The sequence below is a fragment of the Muscardinus avellanarius genome, assembly GCF_963383645.1.
Source record: "Muscardinus avellanarius genome assembly, chromosome: 16".
Taxonomy (NCBI): domain Eukaryota; kingdom Metazoa; phylum Chordata; class Mammalia; order Rodentia; family Gliridae; genus Muscardinus; species Muscardinus avellanarius.
Window position 1 is genome coordinate 45,280,146 of NC_137802.1, and position 22,018 is coordinate 45,302,163.

The following is a 22,018-nucleotide window of genomic DNA, read 5'->3' on the forward strand; positions in this document are numbered from 1 at the left end:
TAATTTTTTAAATTTTGAAGCCAGGCATGGTGGCTCATGCTTGTAATCCCATCATTTGAGGAGGTGAGACAGGATTGTGGTTGGCAGCCAGCCTCAGCTTAGTGAGGCCCTTTGCAACTCAGTGAGACCCTGTTTCAAAATAAAGAATAAAAAATAGGGCTGGGGGCATAGTTCAGAGGTAGAATGCCCCTGGGTTCCATCCCCAGTACTGAAAAAAAAAAAAAAAGAAAGAAAGAAATTGAAACAGGGTTCTGCTAAATTGCTAAGGGCTAAATTGCTGAGGCTGGCCGTGAACCTGGGATCCTCCTGTCTCAGCCTCCCAAGTATCAGGATTATAGGCCACACACTGCATTACTGAAACTTTCTAAGCCTGTGTTTCCTCGTCCATAAAACTAAGGGCTACCTCCTTAGAGAAGGCTGTGAGAAGGACACCATATAAAAGCAGCAGTGTTAAGCCCAGGGGCTGGAAGGCGGTCAGTACAATTGGTTCCTCTCTTCCACCTGCTCCAGCTTTATGTATAGCTCCCCAGGGATCCCATTGTTCTCAGTCTCTGGGCCTCTCCCCACCCTATTCTGTTTCTTTGCTTGAGGAAGCCAGGGAGGCTGGCAGGTGCTTGTCAGAGGTGGGACCCCTGAGGAGGGTGTGGCCAGTGCTCACCCTCTGGTTCCGTTTGAAGGGGTTCCCCAGCTCGCACAGGATGGTCTCATTAGCTTGGCAGGTGCCAGCCTGAGGAAAGATGACAAATAAGGCCAGGGGTAGGCTCTTCCTCCCTCCCCTAGGGAGCAAGGTCAGAAGCCCTAGAGGCCTGACCAGGCTTCCCAAGCAGCAGAGGGCTGCAGGCACTGGAGGAGGACCCGCCCAGAGGATGCAGGCAAAGGCTTATGCATGTAAATGGCATGCACATTAAGATGCAAATATGCGGAGAGCCTTGCTTAGGGCCTGGCGTGTGGGCACTCACCGGGCGCACTGAGGACAGCAGCAGGGCAGGAGGCACCTCCAGGGTGAGCAGTGCCTCGTGGGCGTCTTCCCCCGCCCGCTGCAGGCTTGGCATGTTGGTCACGTTGATGCTCAGGAGCAGTTTCCGGACTTCTCTGCTATACTGGAGCCTGAGGGGAGCAGCCCCGAGCTGAGCCCAAAGCCCCGGACCGGGGACTTCCCAGATCCACTAGGTTCCGCCCCTCAGGTCTCCTGGGTGAGGAAAGCCCCTTCTCAGATCAGCCAGATTTCACTCAGCAGCTCCACCTGGCACCGCACCTTCCCACCCACCTCGTCCACTAAAGTCCCTCCCCTCAGACTCGCCTAAGCATGAGGCCCTGCCCCCAAGCCCTCTTAGCCAATGAGGCCCCGCCTCCCTTGGCCAATCAGCTGCTGCCCAGAGCTCACCTAGTCAGCCGCTGCAGCTGCTCGGACACAAAGGCTGCCCGCATCTGCAAGTTGCTGTCGCACTGGTTGTCTGGTCCGCACTCCTTCTGGAACTGGACCTGGGGGCAGTCAGAGGCGTGAGGGACGGGCCGCACCCCACGCTGAGCCCTCTCACCCCACCCCTTCCCACTCGGACCCCGGCCCTGCCCACCTCAGTGTGGTTCTCCTGAGCCTGCGCCTGGTTGAGGACCGGATAGGCGTCCAGGGACTTCAGCCCCAGCCGGGGGCGGTCGGGCAACCGCAAAGATAAAGAGTAGTTCATGGAGATGACTATGGGGCGGAGTTTGTCTCGAACGTTGTCCTGAGGGGGGAAAGCGAGTTGGGTCTGCAGTGCCCTCCCCCACATCAGATCCTCACACCACCCTGAGCCCCAGGGATGAGCTGGGGCCTTCTCCACCCGGAAGACCCCCCTAGCTAGGCTGAACCCCATGCGGTCTGATCACTAAATTCAGACTTTCTACCATCCTGACTTCCCCCAATAGAGGAGATGTCGTTCTTCCTCTCCACAGATCCCTCCATCCATCGAGTCTCCAGGTGGAGTTCTCCCTTCTACCTGATGTTCCAGAGGGGGACTGGACTTGTCCTTTTCCCCAGAGCTCTCACACCCAGAGAGCCCCTCCACACCCCCCACCCAGGGCTCTGTCTCTCCCCATGTGTTGGTTGCTATACACTGCACCTTCGTCCACAGCCTCTGTACCTGGGGAGACCCCTGTCCCTCACCCTAGACCTGGGGGGACACTGATAACCTCCGTCAGGGATCCCGCGCCCCCATGCTCCTCCCTCACCATCAGGAGCAGCTCCAGTGTCTGGCAGCGCATCTCCGGCATGAAGAACCAGCCGTGGAGGACAGGCAATTGGTTGTGAGCAAAGCGGAGCCGGGGTGGGCGGCGGTCCCGGTCAGCCTCCAGAGTGTAGGCCAGGGCTGCAGGTGGACAGGGCGGTCAGTGAGTGGCCAGCTGAGCATGCTCCCTCTAGCCCTGGGCCCAACACTCACTGATGTTTCGCCTGTAGTTGGGGTTCCCAGCACTCTGGTTGTAAGCAAAGCACAGTTCCACCTGCACGCTGTTGGAAGGATGCACAGGAGGGCGGTCACAGTGGGACACAGATGGCCCAGCCCTCGCTCTCACCCTGTACTTGGCAAAGGGACTCCAGGGCCCTTCTGGGGAAAGGCAGGGGCAAACCAGGGGAGTCCACCACGCTGGCCTGTGGTGTCCCTGGCCCCTTCCTTCCCACTCTCACTACAGCATAGTAAACAAGGTTAGCGGGCACCAATGGGGAACCTGAGGCCCAGCAGTCAGATGGACTTGTCTACAGTTATCAGCCAATTGGCAGCCCAGCCCAGTTTCAAACCCAGGTCTCCTTCTACCATGAACCCTCTTCCTCCTCCTGGTTTCCTTCTTCTCCTTCCCCTCCTCCTGGGTTTCCTGCTCGGTCTACTTTTGCTTTCAGACCCAACGTCCTTCTTCACATAAAGACCCTAGGTCATAGCCACCATCATCACCATTTTCTTAGCAACTAACATTTTCTGAGCACTCAGGTATACAGAGTGCTATGCTAAGGACTTTTTGTACATAACTGTATTACCACAAGAGCCCTGTGAATTAGTTGCTAATTCTTTTACAGGTGAGGAGCCTGAGACAGAGAGATCAATTTGCCCTAGATGACTCTCCCTCCTCCCCCACACTCATCCACTTGAGTGCATCCCTCTTCCCTCTTCCTCTAGGACCTCACTCCCCAGAGACTACCCCTCCCCTGCAGTGTAGAGCTAGGCTTTGAACTGGGCAACCCAGAGTAGCAATTCCTAACCACTATGGTTTACTGCCCGCAATTTACTCATTAGCTTCTACGAGAAATTTTGCTTTTTAGGGGGGGTGCATAGGGAGGGCAATGTGGGCCCCAGTATCAGACCTCTAAACATGAGCCATTGGGAGTGGCCAGGGAAGGGGCTTGGGCTTGGGGCCCTCATACAGCACAGCAAGGGCTGGCAGTCTTACCAGGAGGTGGCTGTGCAAAGCGTGGGGTCCAGTACGGCTGGCCTGGCCACCAAGCTCCTGTGGAGGATGTTGATGACAGGCCGGGCCCTGCAGGGACAATGGAACCAAATATATTTCAGTGTCTCCTCCCGGCCCCAGGCTAGGGCTAGGGTTCAGTCTTCCAGGACCTGGTACCGAAGATGGATAGAAATAGGGGGGAGAAAGGCCCCTGTCCACCACCCATGGCTCACCGCAGCAGCACGATGTGGTCTGAGAGGCTCCCCACTAGCAGGTCTGGGTAGAAGTTCTCATCCACATCCATCTGTCCACTCAGAGAGTAGCCAAAGGTGGACAAGCCCGGCAGCCCCAGCATCTCTCCCTGGATCACCTGGGGACAGGGGAAAGTGGTGGAGACAGGCTCTGGGGTAGGCTCTGGGGAGCGGGCTTTGGGGAAACAGGGCAGGCTGGGTGAGGGGAAGGAAGAAAGGCCCACCTCAGCTGGCAGGGGCAGCAGATGCGTCCCTGTCCTTCCATACCTGCTGGGGCTGTCTGAGGAGCCCCCTGGAGCTGCTGTGGTAGATATATACTTTGCCCAAGCCTTCAAATGGGGCTCCCACAGCAATGTCTGGGGAGGAGAGATAGGAGAGGAGGATCACCAGGTACTCCATGCCCTGTGCTGCAGACCCTGGGGCCCAGAGTGGCTGGCCTTGGCCTTACCCTACCAGGCAGTGCTCAGAACAACAGGGAGATTTCAGAGCTCTGTAGCTCAGAGTTAAAACCAGGACCAGCTGGAGCCCTGTTACTTCCTTTCCTGGGTGGTAGGGTGGGTGAGGAGAGGGAAAGTCACTTTCCAAAGCCACACAGCAAGTCAACGATGCAGGCAGAGCTACAGCCCAGATGCCTGAAAATGGCCAGGTATCTTCCCAGACACTCTGGTTCTTCTATTGACATTTACCAGCAGGGTCTGAAAAGGAGGTCCCCATTGGTGAATTCCAGTAGTGAAAGCACTGGTCACAATCTTCCCTGGAGTGCTGTGGGTTAGGTACTATCATCCCCACTTTATGGATGAGGAAATGGATTCAGAAAACCCAGAATCACACAACTAATGAGAAGAGGGTGTTTGAGCCCATGTCTAACGCCAGGGGCTGGGGTTTACGTCATCACATCATAGTGGACTTGAAGGGTCAATACTTAAAAATCCCAACCATTGTTTCTGCAGATAAACCCCACACATTTTATGATCATCTGAACTTCATTGAACTCATTCTCCTTTGCTGCAAAGGATCTTAAAGAGCTGGGTAACCTGAAGGCCAAGCCCATTAGGAAGTATGTTCAGGAGGAAGAAGTTGGTTGGGAGCACACAGCCTTCTACAGGAAGCACCTGGGCTTTGTTGGTGTAACTTTCTAGCACCCACTTTGCCTCTTCAGAGGCTCCTCTGCCTTGGGTTCTCAATATGTCCTTGGCTGTCAGAGAAGTAACTTCTGCATAGGCCAGATGCTCCCATAACAGTCCCATGTGTCCCTCTCCATAACACCCCAGGTCTGATGGGCCCAGTTCCTACAGAGCACTGGTGAAACCCCTATACTTAGGTCTCCCACCTGGTCCAGGCTTGAGCATCCCATACCTGGTGGACTACATTCTCAATCGTACCTCCCCCATTCTGTCCCACAATCCCCTTCAGAATAATGATTCAAGGTACCAAGATATTGTTATCACATCTCTATCCCAAAACTTTCTCTGGGTGTTCCTTGTACCTCCCAAACACACTTTCCTCCAACAGAAAGCCCCAGTTCCTCTGCCTGGTTTCAGAGCTTCCACCCCACCCCACACAACCTCTCCAGCCTGCATCTGACGGAACCCTCTATTGTCCCTAGATCTGGGCACGTGGGGCAAGTTTGGTGCTCCAGCTGCACGCCTTCTGTTCCCACCTCTGTGCACTCTCAGCCCATCCTTCACTGCCCGGCACTTGTCAGCCCCTCCAGGAGCCCACCGGGCTTCGCCTCTGTCGTGCCTTCTGCGCAGCCTCTCTCTACTCCTGCTCTGAGCAAACTGGGCCTTGGCCCCATCCCGCCTCCTCTACAGGCCCTGTCAAGCTTGGCATTTAGCTGGTGCTCAGTCAGCAGGGGTGCCAGGGAGGGGTACTGGCTCATACCCTGGAATCCATCCTGGTTGATGTCACCAATGCTGGCCACAGAGAAGCCGAAGGCGGAGCGACTGGGGCCATGAAGAAGGAGGGAGGGGTGGGCAGGGAAGGAGGTGCCCGCCTGGTTCATGAAGACATATATGGCACCCCCGACCTCCTCTTTCCGTTCAAAGTAGTAAGGAGCACCCACCAGGAGGTCCTGCCACCTGCCCAGGTGAGAAGGAGGGTGAGACGGGAGTATAAGGTTGGCCCCCAGTAGGCAGCATCATTTTGTCCAACAGGCAAGATTGTACCAGAGCACCTGGCTATGGGAATGGCACCTAAGGCCGCAGATCACAAGAAGGACGTGGAAAGGCCAACATGCCCCACCCTATAGCAAACACGTGTCGTGGAGAAGCCATGCAGGCAAAGATCACACCCAAGCAGCCCACACCCGGCAGAGCCACATAAAAGGTAGGCACAGACAAGCAGGTGCAAGCCTCATGAAGATGACATGCAAATCTGCAGGCTCCCATGGACTCTGATTGCAAGACAGCACAAACAGCAAGCAAGCGCACAATTGCAAAGCTTCCATTTCCCTGACCCGGCTTGGGCAAGCCCCTCTCCCCTCCTCTCTCCCTGGCCCCCCGAGAATGTCCCCAGATTCTCACCCATCGTTGTTCAGGTCTGCCAGGGCAATGGCACTGCCAAAGTAAGCGCCCACCTGCGTGCCCTCCAGCACCTGCCTCCTCCGCAGATCTCCGCTGCCCTCCTGGCTCAGCAAGAAGACAGCGCCCCTATGTTGATGCCGTGGGGCACCCGTCACAATAGTGATGTCCGTGGGGTGCAGGATGGCGCTGCCTACCTGCACTGTATACCCTAGAATGAGGAAAGGTCTTCAGTCAAGACCCCGATAAGCTATGTCCCTTTCTAGGCTGGGTCTGTTCCCCTAGTTACCTAGACCCCCATTGTCTTTTATTCCAAAGGTGGGCAAGAAAGTGGACCCCAGCTGCCCAGTGGCCATACCCCGTCCCAGTCCCCATTCCTCCCCCACAATGGACTGTAAGCTCCATGCAAGTAGTGACTTTGCGTTTGGGATCATGGCTCAGGGACTGGCATACAGGTGGTGCCCAGTAAGTCTGTGCTAGTTGGTCTAAATGGCACTGATCACACCAGTACCCTAGCCTCAGTCCTCCACCAGGCACCGAAGGCAGAGGGGCCAGTGTTAGGGACCGGGATACCTTCCCCCTCTGCCACCCAACTGAGGCTGCCAGTGCTGGACTCACCAATGTACAGGTTTCCTTGGTCCTCTGGGTCCTTATAACTGTACTCAGATAAATCCCAGTCCTTCCGCTGAATCATGTAGCTGTTTCCTTCACAAGGATTTGGGGAGAGGAAGTGGAGGAGTAGCAGTCACCACCCCTTTCCTCTACATGTCCAGCCCCTCAGTAATAATAATAACCTCTTTTATTTGGGAGCACTTTGCCCTTTGTAAATCACTTCCTCTAACAATTCTGTGAGGTAGAATGATTACTTCCGTTCTGCAGATGAGAGAAGTGAGGCTGAAGAAGGGAACCTGGCTTGCTCTTGGTCCACGGGGGCTAGCTGTGCCGGCAGGGCTGCCTCGTGCGCTGCAGGATAGGCATGAGTCGCTGGCCGACACCTCCCCACTCCAGGCCCCTTGGTCGGACTGCACACTATTACCCACTGGTCCTACCCCCAAGCTCAGGCTACCAACCGGGGCTCAGCCCCCAGGGCTGATGGAAGAGTTCCTGCGACCCTCTAAAGGTCTAAGGACCCCCTGAGGGAAGAAGGACTGGGGGGCTGGGGGGAAGGGCAGAGCCTCCGCCTTCTGTGAGCTAGAGCTGTGGCTACACCTAGGCTACCTGTTGGTTAAGAGGAGATTATTCAGGGTTCTCTGCCTGTTGTTTGTTTGGTGCTGGAGATTGAGCTCAGGGGCATTCTACATCTGAGCTAGATCCCCCAGTACCTATTTTATTTTTTATTTTGAAAGAGATTTGGCTAAGTTGCTGAAGGTCTTGTTTAGTTACTGCCCAGGCTGGCCTCGAACCTGTGATCTTCCTGTCTCAGCCTCTCAAGTACTGGAATTACAGGCATGCACCACCATGCCAGGTGAACATGTTTTATTTTAAAAATAAGATTTTAATCTGGAGGTAGTAGCACATGCCTATAATCCCAGCTACTCAGGAGGCCAAAGCAGGAGGACTGCAAGGACAAGGCCAGCCTGGGCAATTTATTTATTTTTGTGTGTGTGGTACTGGGGGTGGAACGCAGAGGCTTTCTACTCTGGGCTCTACTCCCAGACCTATTTTATATTTTATTTGGAAACAGGGTCTCACTAAGTTGCTGAGTCTCACTAAGTAGCTGAGGCTGGCTTCGAACCTGTGTGATCCAAGCGCAGGGATTACAAGCGTGCGCCACCACGCCCGGCAGCCTGGGCAATTTAACAATATAGTTCAGATTTGGAGCATTTGCCTAGTATGTGAGGCCCTTTGTTCAATCCCAGTATCACAAAAAATAAATAAGTTTTTGGTGGTTACACTGCAGTCAGATGGACCTGCATTACAATCCAGGTTTCCTCATTTATTGTTGGCCTCGTGCAATTTATTCCTCTAAGACTCGATTTTCTATTGTGTAAAGTGGGTATAATAATACTTGCCTCATAAGAGTATTTTAGATTAATGAAGGAAGCCCCTGACACATAGTGAGTGCTTTAAAATAGTAGAGGTCATGGTGGTTATTGCTGTGGGTGCAGCGGACGTGGGGGTGCCTCCTCTGCCCCTAGTGTGGATGGTGGGGGCTGGCTGGCCCGGTGGCTAATGGAATAGTGGTCGCTGCTCCTCCTCCCTTCCCCCATGGGCCTCACCTTTCCAGTTGTAGGCACCAGGGGCGCCGAAGTACACAGTGCTCTGGGTGAATCCCCCGCTGGTACCCAGCTGGCACATGCCAGTCTCCAGGTAGTCGGTGTTGCTATTGCACATCTCGTTGTGGTAGGTCTGCCAGTCATCACCGGGGTCCAGCTCTAGGTCATTGCCCCGCACGTAGCACTTGCCCACCATACGCCGCTGGTCCTCCGACCCTGACCACAGCACCTGGGTGTAGCGGTGGGCGCAGACCTGGGAAGCCCCCCAACACATGTGGCCTTAGTCAAGAGCAGGGACCCACAGAAAGCAGCATCTCTGCCCTCAGCACCTCCGGCTCTGCAGGATAGGAGCTGAAGGAGGACTTCTGGCTTCCTTCCCGTGGCAATATTGAAATCTCCGTCCCCTATCTGGCATCCAAAAATCTGTCCTGAAGGCAGGAGCAGTGTTTGGAAAGCCAGAAGGTATGGATTTGAGGGTGGCTTTGAGAGCTGGGTGAAAGGAAAAGTGGAAAGATGGAGGGAATGTGGGGCTTAGGCTCTTGAGACTGAAAGAGGCTATTTACAGAGAGATGAGGGAACTCGATTCCCTCTGTCCCCAGGCGGCCCTGTCTGCTTAATAAAAGGGACCATTATTTAATAATAGTAATACTAAAAACAATTAATACCAGCAGCAGCTAACACTTACCAGGTGCTTACTGTAAACCAGGCAGAATTCTAAGCTCTTCCTCTATTTACTCTTTTAAGCTGCTAACAACCCTATGATGCAGGGACAATTATTTTCCCCATTTTTTAAATTTTACCTATGTGCTACACCCCCAACCCTATTTTTATTTTTATTTTGAAACAGGGTCTCACTAGATTGATGGGAATTTCACTACTTCCTGAAGCCAACCACAAACCTGCAACCTCAGCCTCCCAAGTACCTGGATGGCAGGAAAATAAACCATGTCCGGCTTATTTTCCCCATTTTTTTTATTTATTTATTTATTTATTTATTTATTTATTTATTTATTTATTTATGTGGTACTGGGGTTCCTGGAAACCCTTCTACCTCTGGGCTACACTCCCAGACCCATTTTTATATTTTTATTTGGAAACAGGGTCTCTTAAGCCAGCGCGGCTGGCTTCGAACCTGCGCGATCCTCCTGTCTCCACCTCCCAAGCGCAGGGATTACAAGCGTGCGCCACCACGCCTGGTATTATTTTCCCCATTTTAGATAAAGAGACCAAGGCACAGAGAGCTTGCCTAAAATCTCACATCCCAACAGAGGTAAAGAACATTCAAGCCAAGGCTTTCTGGCTCCAAACTCCACGTTCTTAAGCATCACACTGTGCTGCCTTGCGAAGATGAGAGCGTGCTCACAGCTTGAGCACCCTGAGCTCAGTATTTATTTATTGTAAAAACTCAGTAGATCAAAATAAGGTGTTTCAGAGCCAGGCTTCGTGGCGCATGCTTGTAATCCCAGCGTTCGGGAGGCTGGGACCTAGAGGATCGCAGTTCACGGACAGCCTCAGTACTTAGTGAGGCCCTCTGCAACTTAATGAGACCATGTTTCAAAATGAAGAATAAAAAAAAAAAATAGGGCAGGGGTGTAGGGGTGTAGCTCGGAGGTAGAATGCCCCTGGGTTCCATCCCCAGACTCTAAAAAAAAAAAAAGAATAGGGTGCTAGAGTGTAGTTCAGTGATAGAGTGCTTGTCTAGCCTGTTCAAGGCCCTGGGTTCCAGCCCAAACACTGCAAGGAAAAAAAAAGTGGCTTTTTGTTGTTGTTTGTAGTACTGAGGATTGAACCCAGGGGCATTCTACCTCTGAGCTACACCCCCAGCCCCATTTTATTTTTTATTTGAAAGAGGCCCTCGCTAAGTTGCTGGGGCTGGCCGTGAACTTGCAACAGGTCTTGGCCTCCCAAGTGCTGGGCGTGGCCACCAAGCAGCTAAAAAGGTGTTTTAAAGCAGCCTGGGTGGGGCCAGGCAAAATACAGAAACAGGCCCCATTCTTGCTTACTTGCTTTTACTTTCCCCCTCCAGGTACAAGCTTCATGCAGGTCACATGAGCCTGACCTGAGGCGCTGCTAAGTCCCTAGAGCTAGCACAGTGCTTGGTACACAGGAGGGCCTCACTAAATACTTGTCAATGAATGAATGGATGGGTGAGTAGTGCATAGCTATGAACCCAGGGTCTAGACTTACTTTAAATCGTCTCTGAGGGCCGCAAGCTTCCACAACAGAGATCACAAAAAGGCATTTTGGTGAGCCGATGCTAACCTGGAGCCTGGACCACTGTTCAAACATGACAGAAGTCACAGCAGTGATGGTTGGGGAGTGGGGGGGTGACTGACAGAAGCGGGCCCGAGGGAACTTTCTGGAGCAATGTAAATATGCTCTGTCTTTCATGAGTATTGGTTATACCGGTGTGCACATCTGTCAAAATTCATAGAAACTTACAATCTGTATATTCGTTTTAAATCAATTTTTAAAATTGAAAAAAAAATTATGTGCCTCTGGGACTCAGAAATTGAGACCCTAGGGGCCGGCATTAAAGGATGTGGGCGCTAAAGGAGGTAACATATGAAGCAGGGAGCGGCCCCCGAAGCAGAGCTGGGTAAGCGGGGGTCAGAAGGGGGGTCAGAAGGGCTGTGCCCCTTCCGGTAGCAGGCTTCCCAGGAAGAAGGCTGGCCAGTGCCCAGCCGCCTGAGGCCCTCTCTGCCCTTTGCTCCTCTACATTCCCCCCTCTGCACACCCCCCCCCCCCGTGCGTTCCCACGAATGGTAGAACACCCGTGTGGGTACAGGGAGGAAGTGGGTGATTCAGACAGAACCCAGGCCATTCCCAGCCTTGGGAGAGGGCCAGACACCCAGTTCCCCTCTCCAGGAACACAGGGAACGGGGACACATAGCCACAGCAGTGGACATATACAGAGTCCCCAGCACAAGCAGGCAGTCAAGGAGGGTCCTGCTGCCCTCTGCTGCACTCCCAAGCCCAGAGGAAGATGAAGGAGAGAACTGGGGGTGGGTGCCCACTTACCAGGACTCGACCAGCAGGGCCCTGGCTGGCCACGGTCACCCCGAGCCACATGTCCTCGATAATGTGATGGTCAGGGTCACCTGAAGACATGGGGTGGGGGACAGGGGACTGTGAACCAGGGCACCTCACCCCACACTCCCATGCCCAAAGTCTCAAGAGGCAGAAGTTGTTCATCTTGGGCCTCTCCCCAGCAGGGCAGCCTTGCTACCCCCTTCTCCAGCCCATCCCTACTCTGGTTTCCACCAATCCCAGAAAGCCCCATCTTCTCTAGGGCTCCTGCTTCTTAGCTGGTCACTAGAGGAGAAGTCACTGGAAGCCATGCAAGCAAGCCTCCTGCCTCCTCCAGGACATTCTCTCTGTGCCCCCGTCACACTTCTGACCCAATGCGGCTCCCCGGCCCCTCCCTTACTTTTCTCTGTGATGTCCATCCGCTCACAGTCGTCCTTGAGGGCAGTGAGGGGGCACAGGTACACAGCGCCTGTCCGGTTGGTGTAGCCATCTGGCACGGCGAGGTCCCGGGGGGCACCAGCCAGGAGCCTGGGGGCAGGGAGGTCGGGGGCCCAGGCTCAGACACGCCATTTCTCCCTCCAAGCAACTTGCTATTCAGCGTGCACTTACTGAACATCAACCTCATGCCAGGCTCTGGGGCTAGGAGGGGAACGACGACCCCAGCCCTGAGCTCCAGGTGAGCCTGGTGTAGGGGAAGGCAGGCCAGGACACAGGACATGCTTAGTATGAGCTACATGAGGAAAAGAGGGAGCAAACTGGCCCAGGTCCAGCAGAGAGGCCGCAGAAGAGGGGGTGACCCAGGGGTCGATGAAGAGGGGGGAAGAACGGCCCTTTAGGCAAAGGTACAGCGTGTGCCAGGGCCAGGGAGCATGAGCAAGCAGGATGATTCAGGGCTCAGGCTCTCTGTACAGCTGCAGCCCCGGAACATCCTGGGAGGGACGTGGGGGGGGTGGTTGGTTAGAAGCCTGGGTCCTTCCTCTCAAAGCCAATCCAAGGACTTAGATCTCGGATGCCTGAGCCCCTAAGTGACCTGGGTGATGCCCAGCACCCCCCACCTCCACCTTGAGACAAGGTGGGCCCCAGGAGGTGACTGGAGCAGAGGGATCAGCCCTGAAGTACCTCTGAGGACAATCCTCGGACCATCAGCATCAGAAATCCCTGGGATATTTTAGTGAAAGAAGCAAATTCCTCAGCCCACCACAGGCCATCCGGATCAACTCTGGTGCACCCCAGTTTGAGAGCCAACTTGCCCCAAGCCTTCTCTTCATGTCACCTCCCTACCACCTCTCAGTGTGCTGCCGGGACCCTCTCCTCAATCCTGACGGGGTCTGCATCCTGGGTACCTCCCAGGTGCCCCTCCGCTTGTACCCAGCAATGCTATCACCCTGAGGCTCTGAGTTCAGAACTTGGGCCACAGGTCTCCTGCTGGAGTCTGGAGGTGCCGGCATGCGCCTGCAGCCCTGCCTGGGACCTGAGTGAGGGCGGCAGGGAGTGGGTAGGGCAGGGCCTGGGCATGCTGGGGCCTGGGGTGCCTCCGCCCACTGGGAGCCAGGAATGCACCGCCTGGGGGTGCCGGGAAGGGGCGGGGCCTCTGCCTGCACCTAACTTGTGCAGCTCAGACCTCACCCTGGGGAAGTGTTCCTGGGCGCAGGGGCAAAGCTTCCCTAGCACAGCAGTTAGGAGCACAGCGGGCGGGAAGACTGGCAGCTGGCAGAGGGCCACAGTGGCAGCCAGGCCCAGCTAGTCACCTTCTCTCTGGCCTGGGGAGGGTGCCGGGGTGAGTCCACTGCCTGACCATCCATGGAAATCTGCCCGGGGCGCCTGACAGATAAGAGAAGGAAGCCGGCCCGTGGGAAAGGAACACCTCGGGACCTGGTTCCAGGGTTTGTTTTGCCTCAAAGGGAGATTTCCTTTCCCTGAGCCCACAGATGCCTCATCTGTGAAATGGGGACAGCAACTGTCCTGCCTGCCCCTAGGGTTGTTGAGGGAACAGATGGAGCTTTCCGCCTGTGAAGCCATGGCCCTTGTGGGCACTGTTGCTCTCATGCCTTGTGGCACCAACTTGACCCCAGGTTCCCTCCCGGGGCCCAGAAATTTCTGCACTGCCAGGTTAAGGAACCCATAGGGGGCTGGAGGTGGGGGCTGACCCCTTCTCTTGTCTTCCTGAACAAGCAGAGCTGGGCACAAGTGAAATAAATCCCCACACCACCTCCTACCCCTTGCCCCAAGTCAGCCTCATGCCCATTGATGGGGGAGGGGGTGGTGATCTAACCCAAGCCCCACATCTCAGGCCCCTCCCTCCTCAAAGATTCCTCAGGGAGCCCCCCACACCCCCCTGGAGTATTTTTAGCTCCTACTTGGCCCACTCAGAGGCCCGTTAAGGCCCTCTGGCTCCCAGCCCGGATTCAATGGGTCTATAGCCAAAGGTTTGCGTGTGGATAGAAGGTGATGCTGCCAGAGTCCTGGTTTCCTCAGTCACAGCTAGGGGCATGGTGAGGGCTGGAGAATCCAGAGGGCAGAAGAGACCTTGTTGATATGCAATTGAAATTAATATGCAAAGGAACAACTCTAGCTACCTGCTGTTGTGTCTGGTCCAGATCAGACAGTCCAAAAGCTGACCCCCTCCTGGAGACCACTGAACCCACCTCCCAGCCACTCTCAGAGGCCAGAGACTGGGTGGAGGGAGGCCTAGATGGAACTCTAGGAGGACAGGAGATGGACTCCCCTCTTCTGGGGTCAAGCTGGGCTGGGAGGCAAGTAGGGGAATGACAGTAGTGGGATGACCGCTCTAGGGCTCTCCAACAGCTGCCTCCTCACCTCTCCACCTGGCTCCAGACACAAATCCCTCCTGGCCTCTGGGGAGCCCCTGGGCTCTGAGTGCCGGAAGAGCCCTTCCTTACCTTTCCCCACAGCGCTCCAGGGCGGTAAGAGGCTAATGGAGCAGCAGAATCAGAGAAGGCTGGGGAATGGGCCCCAGGAGAGTTCAGGGCACTGGGTTGGCTCACCCCAACAAGTAGAAGGCCCCCAAGGAGCACTGGGGTAGGGATAAGGACGGGGTACTCAAAGAAAGTCTATAGGATCCAACTTCCCAGCCTTCATCTTGTGGTTCCTATGGGAAGACTTCAGAGGAGGCCAGAGGCTCTAGGACTCAGGCCCATGGCCCCCATTCCTTACGCTTATGCCTTACGCAGGGGTTCTTAGCCCCTGTGTTTCCTTCCACACCAGGCCAGCAAGCAAGAGGGGGCGCGATGTGCTCTGGCCTCAGCCCCGGAGTGGAGGGGGGCAGCTCTTAGATGCCTGGATCCCAGCTCTATGCCAGCCCTGTTTCCCGAATTAGCCACCTCCCCAGAGGCCGCTCCTACAGCGGCTGAAAGCAGCCCTGGCCATCCTCCCCTACTCCTCCTCGGACTGCCCACCCAGCCCCCTCTCCCCTGGTGACTCAGCCCTCGAACCAGAGCACCAAGGTAGTAGCAGAGTGAGAGATTGAAGGACAGGAGAACAGGGCCTTTACTGGGCCTCAGATAAGCAAAACCAGGTTTTGCAAAAAGAATAAGCAAAAACCAGGCTGTTTTCCTCATTTCTTATCCCTTCCCCTGGTTCTTTGGTATTTTTTCCATATTTGACCCCTTGGCACATGCTTCACGTCATCTAGCTCGATCCCTTTACTGCAGTGGACATCTTCCTCCTCCTTTGTTTAGCTCTGGCCAAGCCAGCCCTTGTGCTGCTGCTTTTTCTAAAATCAGCCTTTTCCCTACCTCCTGTTCACTTTAAAGGCCGTTGGCCTGAACTGGTCATTGGAGAGAGCCAGAGGAAAAGGATACGTCACGTGCAGGCCACCAGCCTGCAGCCACAGCCACTGTGCCATTTCTGCTGGCACGAGCCCTGGAAGCTGCCAGGTGCTGCCTGTGCAGGCAAACACGGTTTAAGAGGGCACAGCAGGTGGCCCGGCACCTGCCTACTCAGTCATGATCTTATTTCCAGGGGCTGCAGCCATTCCGCCCCAGATTTCCCAGATACCCTCATTTCTAGACAAGGGTGAAAGGGAGAGGGGCCCGGAGGGATCCCCGCAGATCACAAGGTCAAGCCAGACCAGGACACCCAGACACCTAGGAGGGAATGACAGTGCAGGTGTGTGGCAGGGGGTCAGTAACCACCTCCCAGAGGAGCCATCCCTCTCCCTCTGAGGGCTCTTCACCATCTTGCCAACATGCCAAAAGCACCTTGGTGTCCCCTGTGCCTCGCCGTTCCAGAGACTGGGAGCTCAGGGCCTCGGTTGTGGGTGAGGAGCCCTAGGCGAGAGCTGAGGGTGACTGGGCAGTGAAAAGGGTCGACCCTGGGTTTTTAGCCATTTCTAGAACAAAGCTTTCTTGGAGAACAGAAAAGCTGTGTCTCCCCCCTTCCCCCAGGATGATGTACAATTTTTATTTTATTTTATTTTATTTTATTTTGCAGTACAGGGGAGGCATTCTACCTCCAAGCTGCACCCTCAGCCCTATTTTTTATTCTTTATTTTGAAACAGGGTCTCACTGAGTTGCAAAGGGCCTCACTAAGTAGCTGAGGCTATCCACAAACCGCCATTCTCCTGTCACAGCCTCCCAAATGCTGGGATTATAAGCGTGCGCCACCACACCCAGCTGAACACACACCATTTTACATAGACTTTCAGGGGTCCCTACGTCTCCTGGAAATCTTCTGAATCCCCAGGGAAAGGCCTGTTCAGGACCATGAACCCTCCCACTCTTCCAAAGGGACCTTGAGGCTAATAGAATGTGCGGCTGCAGCTTGACTTACTTGTTCCCCCGAGCTGTGCATTCAGACAGCTGTTCACATCTGGCTACACAGCTGGCTACAGCTAAGTGCAGCTGGCCCAGCTGGCTCTCCCAAATGGCCAGGGGGCTACACTCGGTAAGGTGAGGAAATGAGCCAAGATATAGACACACCCCCGGGTGACCGAGGACATCCAAAGGGGAGACCTAGAACTCTGTCTGGAACCAACTGTCTCTTGGCGTTTCAGTAGCTTTAAAACCTCTCCAGCTGCAAAGGAATGTCTTGAATGGAACCCATGTACAAAAGGGGTGCATCCACGTCCTGACATCAGCCTGAGGGCCCTCAGGACCTCCTTGGAGAAATGGGCATACACACAGCATTTTCCGCACACTGTCTCATTACGGCACATGAGGTTTCCCTGACATGTGAATAAACTAAGGCTCAGATGTCAGTGACAGCGCCAAGCCAGGACACTCACTGGCAATAGGACTTCTGAACCTCTTCTCCCTCCACAACGTCAAGATGCCTCTCAGGCCAACCATAGTAGCAAGGAACAGGTAGATCCAGGTACAGACCCTTTTTGGGGGAAACTGGCCCCAGGAAGTGAAAAATCTCACTCAAGGTCACATATATAGAAAAGTCAGAGATAGATTGTGGACTTTTTTTTTTTTTTTTTTTTTTTACTTTTTATCCTCATCTTCTCTTTCACTGATACCTTAGGCCATGAAGATTCAGCATTGAAACACCTGAAAATCATTTTCTGGGCTAGGGCAGAGAGAGCCCTGGGCATTGGCAGTCATGTGGGGCCTCCTAAAGATAGAAGGTTGGCCGAAGCTGGACTGAAGCTGCTGGGCCCAGGCAGGAAGGGTGTGGTGGCCCTACCCTCTGCAGAAGGAAGCCAGATGAAGGGGAGGCTAAGTCCAGGTAGGTAAGCTGGCCGGGGGCTGAGCCAGCAGGGCAGAGGCCAGGTTGAAGCAGTTTGGACTTTGAACATTTCAAACTTCAAGTTCCTGCAGGCCCCAGGTAGAGCTGGGAGAGATTTCAACTCCGCCTGACCATGTCAGCCGGGGGCAGCCTCCAGGTGGGAACAGATGCCCAGTAGGTCACCCAGCCCAAAGAAGTAGAAGGGGTCCACCTGACCTATCTTACCACTGTCCTTCTCTGGGAAGCCTGACCTCCTCCAGACACCCTCTTCTCTCAACTGTCAACCTCAGCACACTCAGCCCATGCAGAGGAACCTCTGAGACCTGGACAGTCCATTGGACCTGAGTGTGCAGAGGAGGTCAGGGAGGCAGCTGGGGGACATCTCCCTCCACTACACTAGCTCTTCAACCTCCTTCTCCTTGCAGCTGTTGGAAAGGAGCGCAGAAGAAAGAGAAAAACACCATTTCCCTCTTCAAACCAAAACAAACACACTCAGGGTGGATGGCTGAACATAAATCTGTGGAATGCAAGGAAGATGTCTGGTAGGAGAGTAGGGGGGGTGCAGAAGACCAAGTTGGAGTTGGGAGGGCCCCTCCTGTCTTCTACTGCCCCCCTTGAGGGGCCAGGGGGAGCTTCTGGACAGCTCCAAACGCCCAGACTTCCCATCACCTCACCCTGTAACCAAGCACTTAGGAGGCCGGTCAGTCTGGCTCCGCAGAGGGCGTGGCTGGTGCGGCCACAGACCAAATGGGAGGTGTAAGGGGGCCTTAAATGCATCTGTTCTTGCCAGGCAGGGGAAGAGGGGTCCACTAGGTGTTTATCTTGCACTTTCCCCAGCTCCCACACCCGAGGAGAAGAGGTTAATGTTAGATACTTGGTTTACAAGGGGCTCAGGCCAAAGAGACCCCACTTCCGCTCGCGGGAGAGATGTAAAGGGTGGAGGGCGGCGTCTAGACAGGTTCTGGCCTTGTCAGAACTTGCCGATGATTACTGCCCCCAATCCATCTCTTCCCGCCTAGCTCTGGTAGTCGGAGGGCTGCCCCAGTACCCCCCCCCTAATTCTGCTAGGCTCACAAGGGCCCAGCACCAGCAGGCTTGCCAGCCGACCCGCCCCGGGCTTGCACCGCGCTCGGGATCCGCACCCTGCGCACGCTCTACCCACCCCACCCCCGCCAGCCGACTTACAGGTAGCGCTGCTGCCGCTCCGTCTGCCGATGGAGGGCGACCGAGTAGCCGAAGAGGCTGCCTCGGTTCCTGGCCTCCTTCACCACCAGGAATCGGGTGTCCAGGTTGAAAGCGAAGGCGACGCGGCCGCCGGCCGCCACCATCAAGGCGAGCGCGCAGAGCATGGGGCGCGGGGCGCGGGGCGCGCGGCGGGGCCGGGGGCGGGGGCTGGGGCCCATGGCTGCGACCCGGGCCGGGCGAGAGCGCCCGAGGGCGCGGCGCGGGCGAGGACCTGTTCACCTGCTCCCGGGCCCGCTGGACGCCCGAGCCCGCCGCGCAGTGGCGCCCGCGCGGACCCGCCTCTGCCCCAGCCCGGGTCAGCTTCGCGTCGGCTCCGGGCGCTGCGCCCCCGCCGCGTCCCAGGGGGCTCGGGGGTCTGGTCTCCGCCGGCCCCCGGCTGGTCCCGGCCGCGCCCCCTCGGCCGCGCTAACGCCCTCGGCCCCTCCGGGCTGCGGATCTGGGCCGGCCGACCCGCGGACCGCACCAAGGGCTCGAGGGAGGGGTCCCCCGCGGCGCGCCCCGCCCCCACGCCAGCCCCGCACCTCCCCACCTTGCGCGCCCAGCCCGGGCTCCGCTTTCCTTCCGGGGAAAGAGAAAAGGTCCCGGCGCCGCAGCCGCCTCTTAAAGGGGCAGCACCGCCCCTCCCGCCTCATCCTTCCTACCCGGCTCCGCCCTGTCCCCCAGACACCTGTCGGGAGCCCCCCAAGGCTCGGCTTTCCCATCCCCGCCCCTCGCCTCTCCCGGGCCGCGTCGCCGGCGCAGCACTGGTGATTGGCCGGGCGGGGCCGGGGGTGGGATTGGTCTGGCGCTTGGCAGCCCCTGCTCTGCGCCTGGCAAGGCCGTTCCAGGCGCGTCCGCCTCGGCCATCCCGGAGGGACGGACCTGGCTTTGGCACATCTGGGAGCCCGCGTCCGCGGGCGGCGGGCAGGAATGCTGGCCTGGCCGCCGCGTCCCTGAGAGCCCCTAGGAGAAGGCTGTGCGTCTCGGGGCATTCTTCCTTACATCCAGCTCCTTTGCTGTCTGAGTACAGAAGTCTTTCTCTTGCCCACCTCCCCCCCCCCCAACACACACACACACCGCCCCATGATCCGAGGCGGGACTGGCTCCTTAGGAAAGCCATGGGAGATATTTAGCAGTGGCGATAACCAAACATCAATCATTGTAACTAGCAAACAGTATTTTCGCCTAAGGGCTAAGCCTTCTGGTATCAAAGGACGACTGCCACGAGGAAGCAAGGCCCTCCTTCCTAGTGCGCAGTGCGTGGCAGAGGAATCGAGCTCAGACTGGGCCCATGCACATCCACGCTGGCCTTCCGGCTCAGCCCAGCAGAATCCCAGCCCTTCCCTCCTCCCACCCAGGCTCGGCCTGAGTGTTTGGGGATCGCCAGCCCCCACAGGTGCACAGTAGGCGGTGCCAGGTGGTGATAGGTGGGCGGGGCCATAGAGATCACCGTGGAAGAATCAAACTGAAAGGGAATTCCAGAAGGTCACCGCGAACTTTCTTGAGTCTAACTTAGACTTTCCTTATTGCAGCACAAAGGCCCGATTCCCCTGAGCTTTCTTTTCTCTATGTGTTCTTATAATCTAAAGGAAAGAAACACGTATTAAGCACATGCACAGCAGAAACTATGCTAATACTTCCCAGATATTATTAAATCCTCACATCAATCATTGGGGTGTTATCTCTGTTTTCAGATGGGAAACAGGCTCAGGAAGGTCAAGCCGCTTGGCTAAGGCCATCCAGCTAGGATTTCAGTTATATCTGACTCCGGAGCCCTTTGTAACCACTTATGCTAGTAATTAACGCTGTACAGTACTTAGGGCAGATCTGAGTTTGGTGAGACCTGAAGATTGTACAATTCAGCACTCTTTTTAAGGACTAGAATAGCTGGGTATGGTGGCACATGCCTATAATTCCATCTATTTGGGAAGCTGAGTCAGAGAATTGCAAATTGAAGGCCAGTCTGGGAAATTTTGCAAGACTTTGTCTCACTTTTAAAAGGCGTGGGGCGGGGGTTAGGAATGTAGCTTGTTGGTAAAGTGTCTCTAGGTTCAATTTCAGTGCCACACCAGAAAAGGGACTGCCCTTAGAATAAAGAATTGGGAGCATAAGATTAGAATCAGAGAACCTGGGCAGGGCCCCCAACCTGGCTTTATAGCTTGCAAATCATTTCACATAACTTCACAGTTTACAAATAATCTCTTGTACAGACTCATTCCATCCTCCCAGCCTCCTTGTGAGGTCAAGATTATCATCTTCATTTGCCTTGAGGGGAACTAAACTCCAGAGGTTACCTGGACGTCCAGTGTCATGAAACTTATGGGACACGGGGCTCTAGGACTGGAAGCCACTGACCACTGCTGTGTCTTTAAGAGACAAACTCTTGAGCAGATGTTGTTCAGACGGGCCTAAACAAAAGCAGCTGCGATAACAGCCTTCTCTGTGGTGTTTGGGGAGAGGACACTTGTCCCTGACTGCCCTTAGAACAGCATTTGTTCCCAAGTGAGGACTCTAGAGCCACCCAGCCTCTCTCATGGTCTGCCTTGTAGCCCAGGGCTACCAGGGGCAGGAGACGGCTGAGGTTAATGGACAGGAAGCTGAATCTTGGTCCTCTGCCTTGTTCCTGGAGGAGAAGACAGCCAGGACCAGGAGGGCAGCGGTTCAGAGTGGACCTTCAGTGTGGGTAGGGGTCCTGCCCGAAAGAGCCTTGGGTCCTGTGATGACAGATGGGCTCCATGCCAGGCCTTATCTCTTTGGGTATCCCAAACAGGAATGACCAGCACGTCCGATCCAGAGCAGGAAAGGGATGAGGGATGGCTTTTCCACTCCAGGGGAGTGTCCCAGGGGAATGTGGGGGGGGGGCTGGAGCCACTGCTGGGGGAGGGCCCAGTGAAGGAATGTGGAGGAGTGGCAGGCAGATCTGGGGGGAGATGGAATGGAAGGAGACCGGAGGACTGGAAGTGTCTGGGCTGGAGAGATGGAGAAAGAGAAATCCCAAGTTCATGACACCAGTCTGAAATCATCTGGTTTCAGGGACGTTACCATCCACCGCCTCACCTCACCCCTCAGTTGACTTTATCTGCCAACTCTTAATCGGTCAGCTCTTCTCCATGGAGAAGGGACCGGCCTAGAAACACAGACAGAGAAACACAGGTACATGAATAACATGTAAAATGAAGAGTCCAAGTCCAACTTTTTTGGTATTTGCCAGTGGCTTTTAAACATCGCCCCTCCCTCGTCCCCCTAGTGTCTCACACCTGGACAGGCTGATAAGAAAGTCTGGGGTTAGCAGGGCGTGGTGATGCATGCTCATTATCCCTGGACTTGAAAGGCTGAGACAAGAGGATCATGGGTTCAAGACCAGCCTTAGCAACTTAGCGTGGCTCTCAGCAATTTAGCAAGACCCTGTTTCCAAATAAAAATTAGAATAAGCTGAGCCTGAGGTGCTTGCTTGTAATCCCAATACTTGGAAGGCTGAGACAGGAGGATCGCAGGTTCTCAGCCAGCCTCAGCTACTTAATGAGGCCCTCTGCTACTTAGTGAGACTTTGTTTCAAAATAAAGAATAAAATAGGGATAGGGGAGACAGAATGCCCTTGGGTTCAATCCCCAGCACCACACATGTGTGCAGACACAAAAGTCTGAAGTCTGGTCCTGTTTGGAGGGAGGG

At 55.3% G+C, this 22,018-nt stretch overlaps 1 protein-coding gene across 1 annotated transcript in view; it reads right to left on the reverse strand.

Annotated features, from left to right (window-relative positions):
- ITGA3 (integrin subunit alpha 3) overlaps positions 1 to 19,002 on the reverse strand; it is a gene marked incomplete at both ends in the record, with an annotated part of 28,761 nt that extends 9,759 nt beyond the window's left edge. Inside the window, 17 exons of the mRNA XM_080714044.1 lie at positions 659 to 727; positions 960 to 1,107; positions 1,385 to 1,482; positions 1,575 to 1,724; positions 2,209 to 2,345; positions 2,418 to 2,485; positions 3,418 to 3,504; positions 3,648 to 3,784; positions 3,933 to 4,021; positions 5,550 to 5,746; positions 6,191 to 6,398; positions 6,806 to 6,892; positions 8,407 to 8,656; positions 11,425 to 11,504; positions 11,834 to 11,961; positions 18,311 to 18,530; positions 18,900 to 19,002. Of these exons, the coding sequence (XP_080570170.1) occupies positions 659 to 727; positions 960 to 1,107; positions 1,385 to 1,482; positions 1,575 to 1,724; positions 2,209 to 2,345; positions 2,418 to 2,485; positions 3,418 to 3,504; positions 3,648 to 3,784; positions 3,933 to 4,021; positions 5,550 to 5,746; positions 6,191 to 6,398; positions 6,806 to 6,892; positions 8,407 to 8,656; positions 11,425 to 11,504; positions 11,834 to 11,961; positions 18,311 to 18,530; positions 18,900 to 19,002 (2,256 nt within the window). The remainder of the gene's footprint in view (positions 1 to 658; positions 728 to 959; positions 1,108 to 1,384; positions 1,483 to 1,574; positions 1,725 to 2,208; positions 2,346 to 2,417; positions 2,486 to 3,417; positions 3,505 to 3,647; positions 3,785 to 3,932; positions 4,022 to 5,549; positions 5,747 to 6,190; positions 6,399 to 6,805; positions 6,893 to 8,406; positions 8,657 to 11,424; positions 11,505 to 11,833; positions 11,962 to 18,310; positions 18,531 to 18,899) is intronic.
- Between the last annotated feature and the right edge of the window lie 3,016 nt (positions 19,003 to 22,018).